Source organism: Rutidosis leptorrhynchoides, chromosome 11 (genome assembly GCF_046630445.1).
Source record: "Rutidosis leptorrhynchoides isolate AG116_Rl617_1_P2 chromosome 11, CSIRO_AGI_Rlap_v1, whole genome shotgun sequence".
Lineage (NCBI taxonomy): Eukaryota > Viridiplantae > Streptophyta > Magnoliopsida > Asterales > Asteraceae > Rutidosis > Rutidosis leptorrhynchoides.
The window spans coordinates 138,009,318-138,022,314 of record NC_092343.1 but is presented as its reverse complement, the minus strand read 5'-3'; the positions used below and the strand labels follow the sequence as shown (position 1 = coordinate 138,022,314).

Here is a 12,997-nt window from a genome sequence, read left to right as displayed (position 1 = left end):
ATGTACATTACTTTCTCTATAAATAATAAATATACTTTTGTAAAGCATTAGAATGATAAGTTGAATAGTATATTTTCAGTTGTGATCATAAAGTAGGATAGTATAAAAAATTATTTTGCAATTCTGCATCAATATAGGTAGAATTGGAAGAAACTGTTGAGAACTTCTGTTGTTCTTGCCCAAGGTTTAATCAATGGGGGTGTTAAGGTGTGGTGAATCTTTCAACTAAATAGGTAGTGAACTTTCTAAGAACTTGTATGCATCTTTTTTGATGCTCTTATTTATCAGGTGGTAGCAACAGGCGCTACCTAATTGACTATTTATTGCATAGATATTGGATACTTAATTCGCTCATCTATCAGAGTACCTTTTTTGATCAAGTAATTTCAACATTCCATTGTCCTAGAAAGTTATAATTAGAATTAGAATGATTTGGAGTTTTAAAATGGGTCAAAATGATTTAAAAATAAAATGAGTTGAAACTTGAAAGAGGTCATATTTAGTACACGTCGGTATGCCCCACAACCCAAATTGTTTCATTTTATGAGTAAATGGGTTGGAATTGCCACTTTGTTTCCAAAGTTGCATTATGGCTCATTTGTAATTCACAAATTATTAGTAACTTATTTTTTTGTATATCTGCAATGTTCTTTCGTTATTGCCATTATGAAGGCATGCGCTTTTATTTTTGGCTAATTGTAAAACAAAAGTTATGCTTTTAGAAGTTTGAGGTTCACATTATTAAGGAACTTTGATTTTGATTATTATAATTAAAACATTCAAGAACATGAGTTTGACTTCATTTTAGGTGTTTTATAATAATGTTGCTTGAGTAATGAAGGTTTGAGGAGTATATTCATACCATACAGGCAACATTTGTTGAAGCTAAATTCGGATGAGTTATATCTTGGGTTTGGATGGCTCAGCAATATGAAATGGATAGTATGGGATGCTCAAAAGTAGACCAAGTTGTGTCACTTTTAGCATGAAAAAATTGTATACATGACATGTATGTATAGCTAATACGAAACGAATGTTGTGACTAAAGGTAGAATGTTGTGGCTACTATCTTCTAAATTGTTGGTATGAATTAGCAAATACTTAAGGAGATCGTAATAGTAGAAGTATGTTGTTTATGTGTGTGAAACGTGAAGGGTTAACGATTGTGGTAAGTCTTGTATGATTCATGTTGATAATGTATACTACTTTTTCGGTTGAAGCAACTCTAGGTTGATACCATCAGGTTGCTTTTTACATTACTATTTATTGTTTACACATAATACATAATACATATATATAGCTAATGATATACATAGTTGTAAAATGTGTAGTAGTATTTTCTGATTTCGTAATATGTATTTGTTTAGTCATACTTTGAGCCTTTGATTTTAATTTACATTATTTTGAAACACATGGGACTAATGGAAGTCTTCAACTAATGAATAGCCAACCACGTAATCGCAGACAATATTCAGCAGCGAAGCGCACCTCTACGTCTTGTTATACCTATATACTACAAACGGTCCTTCAAATTCGGCTCAATTTACAAAATGGCCCCTCAAGTTTACACTTTTTCAGAGGTAGAAAGCGTAAATATATAATTTTATTAGAATAAAAGAAACTAATTTCACCCGAATTTTTAACGGGCCCTATCTTCTAGCTCCGTGCGAGTTAAATTTTTTCGAGACCACCGTTCAACTCAAAAAAATCAGGCGAACCCAACGGAACTAACTATACGCGAAACGAACATTGTTAAAAAAACTAAATAACGGGCCCTATATTCTCGCTCGGTACGAGTTAAATTTTTCCAAGACCACCGTTTAACTCGAAATAATTTTACGAACACCACGCGACTAACTATACGCGAAACAGAAATCGTTAAAAAAAAAAACTAAATATTTCGGCCTATATTACATACATATACATACACGTCCAACAAACAACCCAACCTACTAGATATATTAGGTACCAAACAACGTATATCCAAATTCGACCGCGCGTCGAATACAACCGCAGCAACGCGCGGGCGAATTTTTTTCTAGTATATACTAAAGGGAATGCAATTTATGGTCGTTTACACCATCCAAAGACAATCAAACGACATCCCTATCTATCCTTATAAAATTACAATTTCAACCCCCACACTTTAGGTAATACATGTAACTTTTCATGCTCATTTACATTTTCACCCCCTTCGTATAGGGTGTTGAATGAAATTTTCAATTTAATATTACACCCACACAAAAAATCCTACCAACTTTTTTGACGGGATTTGTCTTTTCTCATGCCGCTAGTTAGGCTTCTCCGTTATCACCATTCAACTCGAAATAATATTAAGAACAAAACGCAACTAACTACGCTCGAAACGGATGTTTTTTAAAAAATGCTGACTACAACGACATCTTACACGGGACTTATCTTTCTATTCGCCCCGAGTTATTTTCGACCGCCACCACCATTAAACTCGAAATAAGTTTACAAACAAAATGCAACTAACTATACGCGAAATAGACTCTTTTTATAAAAGGCTAACCATTTCGGGCTACCTTTCATATATAATGGGTGGAACAATTGCTAACTTCATGAGCTTATAAAGGAAATATCAGATTTCCAGCCATTTCGTCCCCCTTTTTCGCGATTTTCTCTCGGTTCTTGCTCGACATTACTTTCATAAGACATTAAAATCGCGTATGCCATTACATATATTAGGCACTAACCATGTATATCCAAACACAACCGCCGCAACGCGCGGACGTAATTTTTTCTAGTTGTTATTATTATTATTATTATTATTATTATTATTATTATTATTATTATTATTATTTTATTTTTTGTAAATTGTTTTCCTACTTATTGGCCGGATGTTCATTTGAAAGCAATCTCTTTATCCGTCGAAGAGAGAGAGGGAAGACTTTTTCTACTACTTGGAGTGTCTTTCTGTGACGCCCCGTACAAAATTATCGTGTACGGTACATCAACAACAGGATCATTACAAGGTCAAACACTATATGCTGTTTGAAAACCAGTTTTGCATTCATGAACAGATAACGTTTTACAAAAGATGAATAGGAAACATTAACATGAGTACATGATACTAAGGTCATTACAAAGCTATTGTTTTGAAAATAACATAAGTTGCGAATGCAAAGTAAAACTTCCATGCTTGAGACATCTCTAAGTAATGCAGCGGAAGTCTAACACAGCAAGTCTGTAACAGCAAGTCTATACACCGAGACTAGAACAGCAAGGTTAACAGCGGAAGCAACAACGTCTAAACACCTGAGAAATACATGCTTAAAAAGTCAACACGAATGTTGGTGAGCTATAGTTTAAGTTGTAACAGGAACGTAAGGTAGGCCACGAGATTTCAGTGCAACAAAACAATATGAAAAGTATATGTATAACCGTGGGCACCCGGTAACTAGACTTAACGTTTATAACCCCCTGAAAGTACACTTGGCGAGTGCGTATGTTCACGAAGTATTAAACACCCGTTAAATGCTAGCGCGACTAGCCCGAGTGGGGATGTCAAACCCTATGGATCCATATATAAGATTCGCGTTCACCGGTTCAAAAATCAATGACTAAACGTTACCGTGCTAAGGGGAATGTTTATGCCGTTGTATAACCCACACACATATAAAGTTTAAGTACTCGTGCCTAGTATGTAAAACGTAAAAGCGCATGTATTCTCAGTCCCAAAATAGTTAAAGTAAAAAGGGATGCTATAACTCACAGTGAATAAGCAATACAAGTTGATACGAAAGTGTGCAAGTAGAAAGTCGGTCCGAAAGGTCGTCAACCTAAATCAAAGATTACTAGGTCAGTAGGTTGTCTTTATAAGTTCTAATAGTGCCTAAAATAAGGTTAAGTGTCATCATCATCATCATTCATCATCATAAAAGCCAAGTAAGTTAATCAAGTATAGTGGTCAAAACAATAGAATGAATTGGATCAGCTGCTACGACCTCTACGTAAATTGAAAACATACAAAATCAGTGGCCATGGCTCCGTATGGGAGTCCTCTAGTTGCTGACCAATTTCTAGACTCAAACTCGTCTTAGTTTGACCGTGGTGACGGTCTAAGTGCGAGTAGGTCCGAATTTTCAGCACAACGTTACAAAGGAGTATTGACTTTCGGAAGGCCATAGATCCTAAACCGTAACTCGGATTAAGACGAGGTCTAAACGAAAAATCATCTACTCGAAACGAACTAACTGAAAATCAAATTTCTAGTAGCCCAGGTGGTCTGATCAGATACGAAAAACAGTAGGTTAGGTGCTTCGGTGGGGTTCTTAGTACTTGATGCTCATCACGGTTCTCATCCTTGATGCTTGTAGCTTCAAGTGTACAACTCGTTGATGGTTTAGCATCACCTTGACTAAGATTCCACCATAAATACACAATATGTTAAGACCAAGTAAAAATACAACTCAATCAAGAGTCTTAGATGGATGATGAACCAAGGTTACATCATATCCTTAGTCTTAACACAAATTCAAGTCACATTTACAACTAAAGCTACAAACTTTACATCAATCAAACAAGTATGAACACAATCTAAGTCAAATGAGGTGATAGAACCCTAAGCTAGAGAGCTTGGATCCATTTCACACAAGTTACAAGGTTGCAAAGCTAGAAAGCTTACACCTTTGATGTTCTTGAAGATCCTGAAGCATAAAGCTTGGATCTTGAAGCTACATGAAGATTACAAACACAAGTTTGAATCTTTTCAACAAAATAACAAGATCATAAGTTAGAAAACTTAAATACAACAAAAAGATATGAAGATTCAAGATAGAAAGCTTGAATCTTGATTGTTCTTGAAGATCTTGAAGCATAAAGCTTGGATCTTGAAGATACATGAAGATTACAAACAAAAGTTTGAATCTTTATCACAAAATAACAAGATTAAAGCATAAAATAAGTAGATCTACAAAGTTGGTGAAGATTCAAAGCTAGAAAGCTTGAATCTTCCATGTTCTTGAAGGATTCATACTTGAATCAACAAGATAAAATCAAGATCAAAGTTAAAGGAACTTGATCTCCATATAATGATGATGATGAGCCACGAAATTGAAAAGAAAAAGAGGAAGGAAAGAAAACTTACAAGAATACTAGAAAGGAAGGAAAGAAAAGAGCAAGTGTGTGTGAAAATCAAAATGAAAGCAAGTGTAAAATGAGAGAAGTATGGCTAGTATTTATAGGCAAAATAAATGACAAGGATTGATGACATGGAGGCCTCCTTGGCCGTGATTTTCATGGAGGGGAGGGAGAGACACCATTTTGCTTTTTGGGTAGTGGTTGTCTAAAGCATGTACTTATGCTAGAATCTCATGTAACCATATGGATAATCCTTATCCAAATGCTTGTATGACTCATTAATTAATTTATTTTATTTATTTTATTTATTATGGGTCACTAGTAAATAATACTTTGGCTATTTAATTGGGTCACTAGCTAGAGTAGGGTGGGCTTAAGTCCAACAAGGTGGAAAGTCCAACAAGACTAACTATTGTGCATAATTAAATTACTACGCGTAATTAAGCATCCAAAAACCAGGTAATTATTATTATAAAATAATAATTAATATTTCGCAGTCATAATATTCTTATTACGACAAAAGTTAAACGTGCGCGCAGTTCGCGGTTTATTCGAAACGTCAAATAACACTAACGGTTATAAAGGCTTCCAATGATCAAGTTATGTATCATACGTACTCTAAGGCACGTTTTAACATATAAATGAAAGTAAACCACGTAAATCAAGTTTCCAGAGTATAAAGTAACACAGTACGTACAAATACGCAGTTTCTCAAAAACACAAGGCACAAAAACAAGTCGAAAAAGCCGGGTCGTTACACTTTCACTCTGGTGAAGAAATGAATTCTTTTTATTTAAAGATAGAGGAATGATTGTCTACATTTCACATTCCCCATACCTTGCATATGCGAGATTGAGTTTTGTTGTTATTTCTCCACCCAAAGTGAAACACGCCAAGAGTAGAGAAAATTTTCTCTCTCAATATTCTATTGATAGAGAGACTGTTTCCGAATTAACCTCAGGCTAATAAGTAGATTAAAAAAATGTGAGACGCCGTGAAAATGAAAATAGTATAATCAAATTTTCATTGATTTAAAACCTTCATGAAGTTTAGTTTAGACTCTAAGCGTCAGCCAAATTGCTATGTTGCTGACTGGATTAAATCCACGTAATAATGACTTTATAAACCGTATTTATCTCCAAAATGCTAAAAGTCATGTTTTACGTGCTCGTATAAACTTTTATTGGATTGGATATAAATACAGAAAAAATATATAAATAATGTGAGAATAAAGTTAATTACTAAATGGAGTTCATTCTCACACACTACATTTTGGTCCATGTACACATAATTACCTAATCTACCCTTAATTTATACTTATAATAATAATAAAAGTTCAACTTTCTAGGGATATAACTGTCAACTTATGAAATAAAAGTGTATAGGAATCAAAAAATGGTGTGTGAGAATCATCTCCCATTATCAAAATTACCTTTTAACATAATAAACTCCGGAAAGTTAAGAAAGCATTTAAAAAAGCCAATCCAAATATAGAAAAAAGCCTAAATTTATGATTGATTTACTATCAAATGATTTAATCATTTTAACTTTCTTTCTATTTTTATTTTGTATTTTGTACTCTAACTAGTTGTTTACCGTCGCTTCGCGCCGGGGGGTTCGGTTTTCAATGTATTTTATTGCGTTTAGTTTAACGATGATGTCGTTGAAGCGCAACTCGAGTCGAACTAAAAGGTATAACTCCTTAAAGATTTAAATGTTATTTTAAATTAACAATATAGGTTCTGCGGGTGGAGAAAAATATTAAGGAAACCAAAAAAGAAAAAATAAAAAAAATTGTTACAACGGGTAGAGAAAAATATAAAGGAAACAATCGGTACTATTTATATTTTTTGCCTAGTAGATATTTGCTCCTGCTAATTATACTATTCATATTTTTTGTCTAGTAGAAAAAAAATTGTTCCAAAAAAAATAATAAAAAAATATGCTACAGTACCGTGAAAAGTATTAGTGACCAGTGTACAACCATTGTTGCGGAATGTACAAGCGATTGTTGAGTCTGAATAGTACTATTCATAACTTCAAGTGAATAGTGACCGGTGTACAACCGTTTGTTGCGAGATGCACAAGTGATTGATGCGTATGGATAGTACTATTCATAAATGGTTGCTATTATTATGTATGTCATAACTGTTTGCTACTATTAGTATGTATGTAAATAAATTAAAATTAAAGTTAGTTTAGTCGTAAGATAAATACATGAATCATAATTGTTGTGAAAGAGGCATGTAGAAAGCCTTTGTGTATTAATATGCGTCTCTATCAACAAAATCAGTTTAGTGAGTGAGGGGGATCTTGCTTCATCTTCGTCAATACAAACAATCATAAACCCTAATTTTCGAATTACAGATCAGCAGATCCCCACACTTATTCTATACATACATACATATATATCTATATCAAATTATACAATTATTACATCCAATAATGGCTCAGGAACCTTCAATTACATCTCCACCATTATCTCAAACCCTAGAAACCCTAATTACTTCAAATTCTACTGATTCTACTACTCCAAATCCTTCTCTCACTCGTAACGTTTCATCTAGCCGATTAAACGCCAAGGCACCGGAATTTGTTCCGAGAACCACTTCCAGCAGTGATCTATCGCAGCCGCGGATAGTGATTTCGCCGCCGCCGGTGTCATCTCCGGGGATTATTCATGTATATCCTTCTCCTAATTCTCCGTTTCATCCTCCGATCGGGGTAAATGTTCCGGTGACTGTTCCTGTAGCTGTGCAGAATCATCATAGTCATCATCATCAGCAACATCATCATGTTCCAGTTCAATATCATCATCATAATCAGCATCATAATCATCACCGTCAGTTTAATGGCGGTGGTACCGGGTTTTTGGAGCCGAAAAATGTAGCAGTACAAGTGCAGAAGACAGGGCACGTAGATCCGGAGTTGAAAGATGGTCTTACTGATGAAGCTACTCAGAAAATTGTTAATCAGGTAGGGTTTTATATCTCTATCTCTATATGCTGATATATATTTGATATACGGAGTATTGGTTTTCTGATGATATTATTATATTATTATATTATTATATGCTTTAGCATTAGTTTATGTTTGTTTAGTATATTATTAGTTTGCTGCTTGATATATATACTGCTTTTAGTTGATGAATGATTTAAGGCGTCAATTCTAGTGATTGTATAGAAGTTTATATTTAGGTGTTCGTACATAAACATATGATATCAGAAACGTATCGATTGTATGTCATCTTTGTGCATCGGTTGGGGGGAAATGTAGGTGTGCCTTTGTTCTCCAACCTCCATTACTGGATTTAGTATGTATCTCTTTACCCTTCATTGATTTCATCTTAATTACTTGACTCGTGTATATTTCCCTACTTGTCAATATCTAAACTTAGCATTTATGGGTTGATGTTTACTTTCCTCTCTGGATACTTTTGCTTTACCAATACTACCTCTCGGTAACCTGCATTAGAAAAAAGCCAAAAAATATGGCTTTTCGGGTTGTTAGCCATCAGTATGTCTTTTGCTACTAGGTTTTTTAAGTAGTGTCTTGGACGAGTTCAGTTGTCTGAGATTTGGTAGGTAGTTAAGCTGCTTAGCGGGCTAGATTGGTATTTGCCCTAAACCTCGTTAATCAGCGAGAACCCTGATGTTGAGACCACCCCACTAAAAAAGAGAAGTGGATACTCGTATTATTTCGTGTGCTTATTTTTGTGAATTTAGATGTATATACATTATGTGTGCTTATTTTTGTGCATTTGTACATTTAGGAAACCCAATAATGAATTAATAGAGCCATTTGTTGCAATCACATATTATTACATTCCGAAACTTGCTTGTTCCATCTTTCAAATTCATTGTTTAGCGAGTCCTCAGAGTATAATTGTTGGTCCAAATCATTGTACACGCGTATCAAATAAAAATTTGGTAATTGGTACTCTTGATTTTCACGATTGACATTTTAATGGTTTAATTTTTGTAGGTGGAGTATTATTTCAGTGATATAAATTTGGCCACTACTGATCATTTAATGAAATTCATCCATAAAGATCCTAATGGATATGGTAAGATTTATGTATTCCAATGTCAATAATGTAATGAGTTTCTCATTTGTCTTATTTTTTTTTTTCTTCCTGTTATGAGATTCTGTATATTTTATAATTTTTTAAACTTTTCTATAAATTTTCAGTTCCAATATCTGTTGTCGTATCTTTCAAGAAGATCAAAGCTCTTGTTAGCGGTAGTGCACAACTTGCTAGCATACTGCGAAATTCTACAAAGCTGGTGAACTTTTTTTTATATACATTTTTTTTTTCTCTATTTTCTTTTAGCAGTTTATGTTTTCCATTCACCATAAAGTTAACCTTTGTGGCTGCAACTGTAGGTTGTTAGTGAAGATGGGAAGAAGGTCAAACGTCGAGATCCGTTGACTGAGTCAGACATGGAAGAGCTACAGGTGCGTGTAATGGGCCGTTTGGGCAAGTTGAAATGGGTTTGGGTCAGATCGCTGAATGTTATAGATACTGGCCTGGCTGGGTTGAACTTTAAATGTACTGTTATTCTGTTTCTAGAAATGATTAATACCGTATTAAATATGATTATGGAAAGTGTAGATTTAACATGTTAACAGAGTCTTCTATAAATATAACCGTTGATGTAAGAGCTTGTAAGCATTTAAATACACTTCAAATTACTTTTCAACCAAATCATCTAGTTTTTAAACCATTCGAAAGGAAAAATATAATCTAATGATATCCATTTTTTTGGTAAATTAGTGAATTTTGCCACCTTTAGTTTAAATGTTGACCTTTAAAGTTTTAGGTGTTGTTTGTTTTTTAGTTGGCAGATCTTATTATGTCTTATGTCTGCGCGCCTGCAGACCTTTTTTACTCCAGACTGTTTGTTTTTCTGAAGACATAAGATGGAATAATGTCTTATTCTGTCTGCAACCTCACAGACTTAGAAATATGCTTCTAAGTGTTGCAGACATAATTAAGTTACTTTGCAAACATAAAATCAAACAGTCTTCACTATTCAGCATACAGACTTTCAGGGCACATCTTCTTTACAGACATGGTTTTCGCAGATCTTTAGACCAAAACATCTTAAAAAACAAACAACACCTTAGTGTACACAAGTCACATAGTTTGAGGATTTTTTTGTTTACATGTTCTTCTTTTTCTATTCAGTCACGCATAATTATTGCTGAAAATTTGCCTGATGACCATTGTCATCAGAATCTAATGAAGGTTTTCTCGGCTGTTGGAAGGTACCAGATATATCCTTAGTTTTTATATAAAACTCTTGATACTTCTTGAACACTCTTGTATATATTATTTGTAATTATATAACTGCCTTAATTTTTCAACTTGTACTTGATCAGCGTAAAGACAATTCGTACTTGTCAGCCCCAATCCTCCAATGGTGGGCCATCTTCTGCATCACGAACAGGGAAGGCGGATGGCATGCTCTTCAGTAACAAGGTAAATCCAGTTTCCAAGTTTGAGATTCAGCCTTTTATGTTGTTAAAAATGACATTTTTACATGTTTTGGTCACACTTGTTTAACAATTATAGTACTCGTTCATGTTAGGTATCCTCTATAAACTTTTAAGCAGTGTTGCAGAAGTCAGAATTACTCAGTACTCGATTTTTGCAACTCGGGGAGTACACGGTCAAACTTGGTCAAACTCAGTCAAACATAGTCAAACTCGGATAAAAACTCGGGATTACTCGGAAAATCTATCTAAACTTGGGATTACTTGGAAAATTGGTCAAAACTCGGTCAAATCGGTCCAAGTCAAACTTGGTCAACATTCGACTACTACCCAGTTACTCCCTAAAAAGTCGGGAAAAGTCCCGACTGAGTACTCACCGAATAGCAATTTTTGCAACCTTGCTTTATTTTGTTTAATGATGTCTGTTGTCTTGTCTTTATTAATATCTGACTTGGCATTTGTGTTATATGAATATTTTGCACAGCTACATGCTTTTGTGGAATACGAGTCCATTGAGCTTGCTGAGAAAGCAGTAAGTGTTACTACTCGTTATTGTTTTTTAGATTATGATCATCTTAATCGGTTCTTTCTTTAAAATTTGAATGATCTAATGTCTTACATAGGTACAGGAGCTTAACAAAGAGGCTAGTTGGAGGAATGGTTTAAAAGTTCGTTTAATGAGACGCCCAGTATGTACCTCAAGAATATTTCTTTTTTTAATGATAACAAATGGCAAATTGCTTACTTCTCATACCCACTTTAAGCAAGACTTGCAATTAAGACTAGATGATAATAGTTTTATAAGTATATTTATTATGTGTTATTTTGTTTTATAAGTATATTTTTTTTATATAAAATAATTGGTTTTGATTTTGAAATTATGTTTATATTAGCTTGATATCTTTACAGCTGAAATTAATTTTCTATTTTAAGGCCCAGGTAAAACCCACTCAAGCACGTGGAAAGAAAGCAGCAGGGCAAGAAGATGAGAGTGTCCAAAAGGACGATGACACATCTACATCATCAGACCAACATCAACTGAATGAGAAACACATTGATGATAACCCCCAACAACCACCTGTTGTCCAATTACATGACCATGTTGTGAGTTTCCTCTATTTCTCTAGTAACCATGAAATTCATTATTTTGCATTCCCATTTGGTATAAAAAATGGTCAAAATCGGCTAAAGTCGAAGTTGGTCAACATCCGAGTACACCCCGAGTTGCCAAGTACTCCCTAAAAAGTCCCGACTGAGTACTCCCTGACTAGCGAGATTTGCAACCTTGTCTGAAAGAAGTTTCTATAATTTATTTATGTTATAAAATGATTTAATGGTTCCAGAATGTTATATTTTCCATGTTACCTGTCTTAGAGATATATGTTATATCTGTATAAAAGCTTTTAGGAATGGTCTTATTCTACTTTATCCAAAATGTGCTGTGGTCAGTTATGTAGGATGAGTTTCTGGACCTGTTCTTGCTATAGTTGTTACTATATCTAATAGAGAATATATACCCCATCCATGATAAATTGACAAGTGTCCACAATTTTTCTATAAGAGCCCATGGTTGACTTTGATGAGTCAACTTGAAGGGTTGTTATTTTTAAAGGTGGTCTGATGTCCTTTTTTTTTTTTTTTTTTGGTAATAACTACGATTTTGTAAGCAGAATTAAGCTTTTCAACAGGCATAAGTCTATATTTAATGTTTGGATAATTATGCTTTCTAGTTATGTAGGGGTCAAGCAATATTTCTTTAGATAATAACTTTACACATAAGCTGCAACAACACTGATCATATAAAGAGTAAAACAAAGTTACCTATATATCTTCTCACAAATTTTTTTTTTTTTTATTTTTTTTTTTTTTTAAAAATTAAGAAGACATATCCTTTTCTAATCATCTGATATGTTGATGTTGATTGATTTGTTAGAATTTGTTAGAATTTGTTGAACACTCATTGATTGTCATTATTTGTAGCAGGTGGAAGATCATACAAATGACAAGGAGGCAGGACATAAGAAGGGACGCAATCGTAGCAAGGGCAAGGGACGTGGACGCCCTCAATTCAACAACCACAACCACCATAACAACCATAACAATCGAGGGACCCACGTGGGCACACCACCTTCAACAAATTTCCTTAACCCCGAGCACCCTGTTATTACTAAACAACCTCCTGGGCCCCGAATGCCAGATGGCACCAGAGGATTCTCAATGGGTCGGGGCAAACCAGTCACTGTTCCTATCAGCATATCATAAGCACCTTATTGAAGTTACAACCAATTATGTGATCGTCAAACGTGGGGAGATGAGATGGAATAATCTGTGCCAAGTGTTGCGATTAGGATATAATAGTTTATTTTTTTTACCGTTTGTAATTTTAAAGTAAGGA

General features: G+C 34.3%; 1 protein-coding gene across 1 annotated transcript; it reads left to right on the top strand.

Moving 5' to 3' along the window:
- Nucleotides 1-7,345: 7,345 nt before the first annotated feature.
- Nucleotides 7,346-12,997, top strand: LOC139876553 (la-related protein 6B-like). The gene is made up of 10 exons (XM_071863888.1): nucleotides 7,346-8,079; nucleotides 9,088-9,169; nucleotides 9,295-9,389; nucleotides 9,490-9,561; nucleotides 10,295-10,374; nucleotides 10,489-10,588; nucleotides 11,087-11,134; nucleotides 11,226-11,291; nucleotides 11,536-11,706; nucleotides 12,583-12,997. The coding sequence occupies exons 1-10, from the start codon at nucleotides 7,549-7,551 to the stop codon at nucleotides 12,862-12,864; spliced, it is 1,527 nt and encodes a 508-aa protein (XP_071719989.1). The 5' UTR covers nucleotides 7,346-7,548; the 3' UTR covers nucleotides 12,865-12,997.

Coding starts and splice junctions, on each gene's coding strand:
- LOC139876553 (XM_071863888.1), top strand. CDS start 7,549: ATGGCTCAGGAACCTTCAATTACATCTCCACCATTATCTCAAACCCTA. Junction 8,080..9,087: donor CTCAGAAAATTGTTAATCAG/GTAGGGTTTTAT, acceptor TAATTTTTGTAG/GTGGAGTATTATTTCAGTGA. Junction 11,292..11,535: donor TTCGTTTAATGAGACGCCCA/GTATGTACCTCA, acceptor TTCTATTTTAAG/GCCCAGGTAAAACCCACTCA.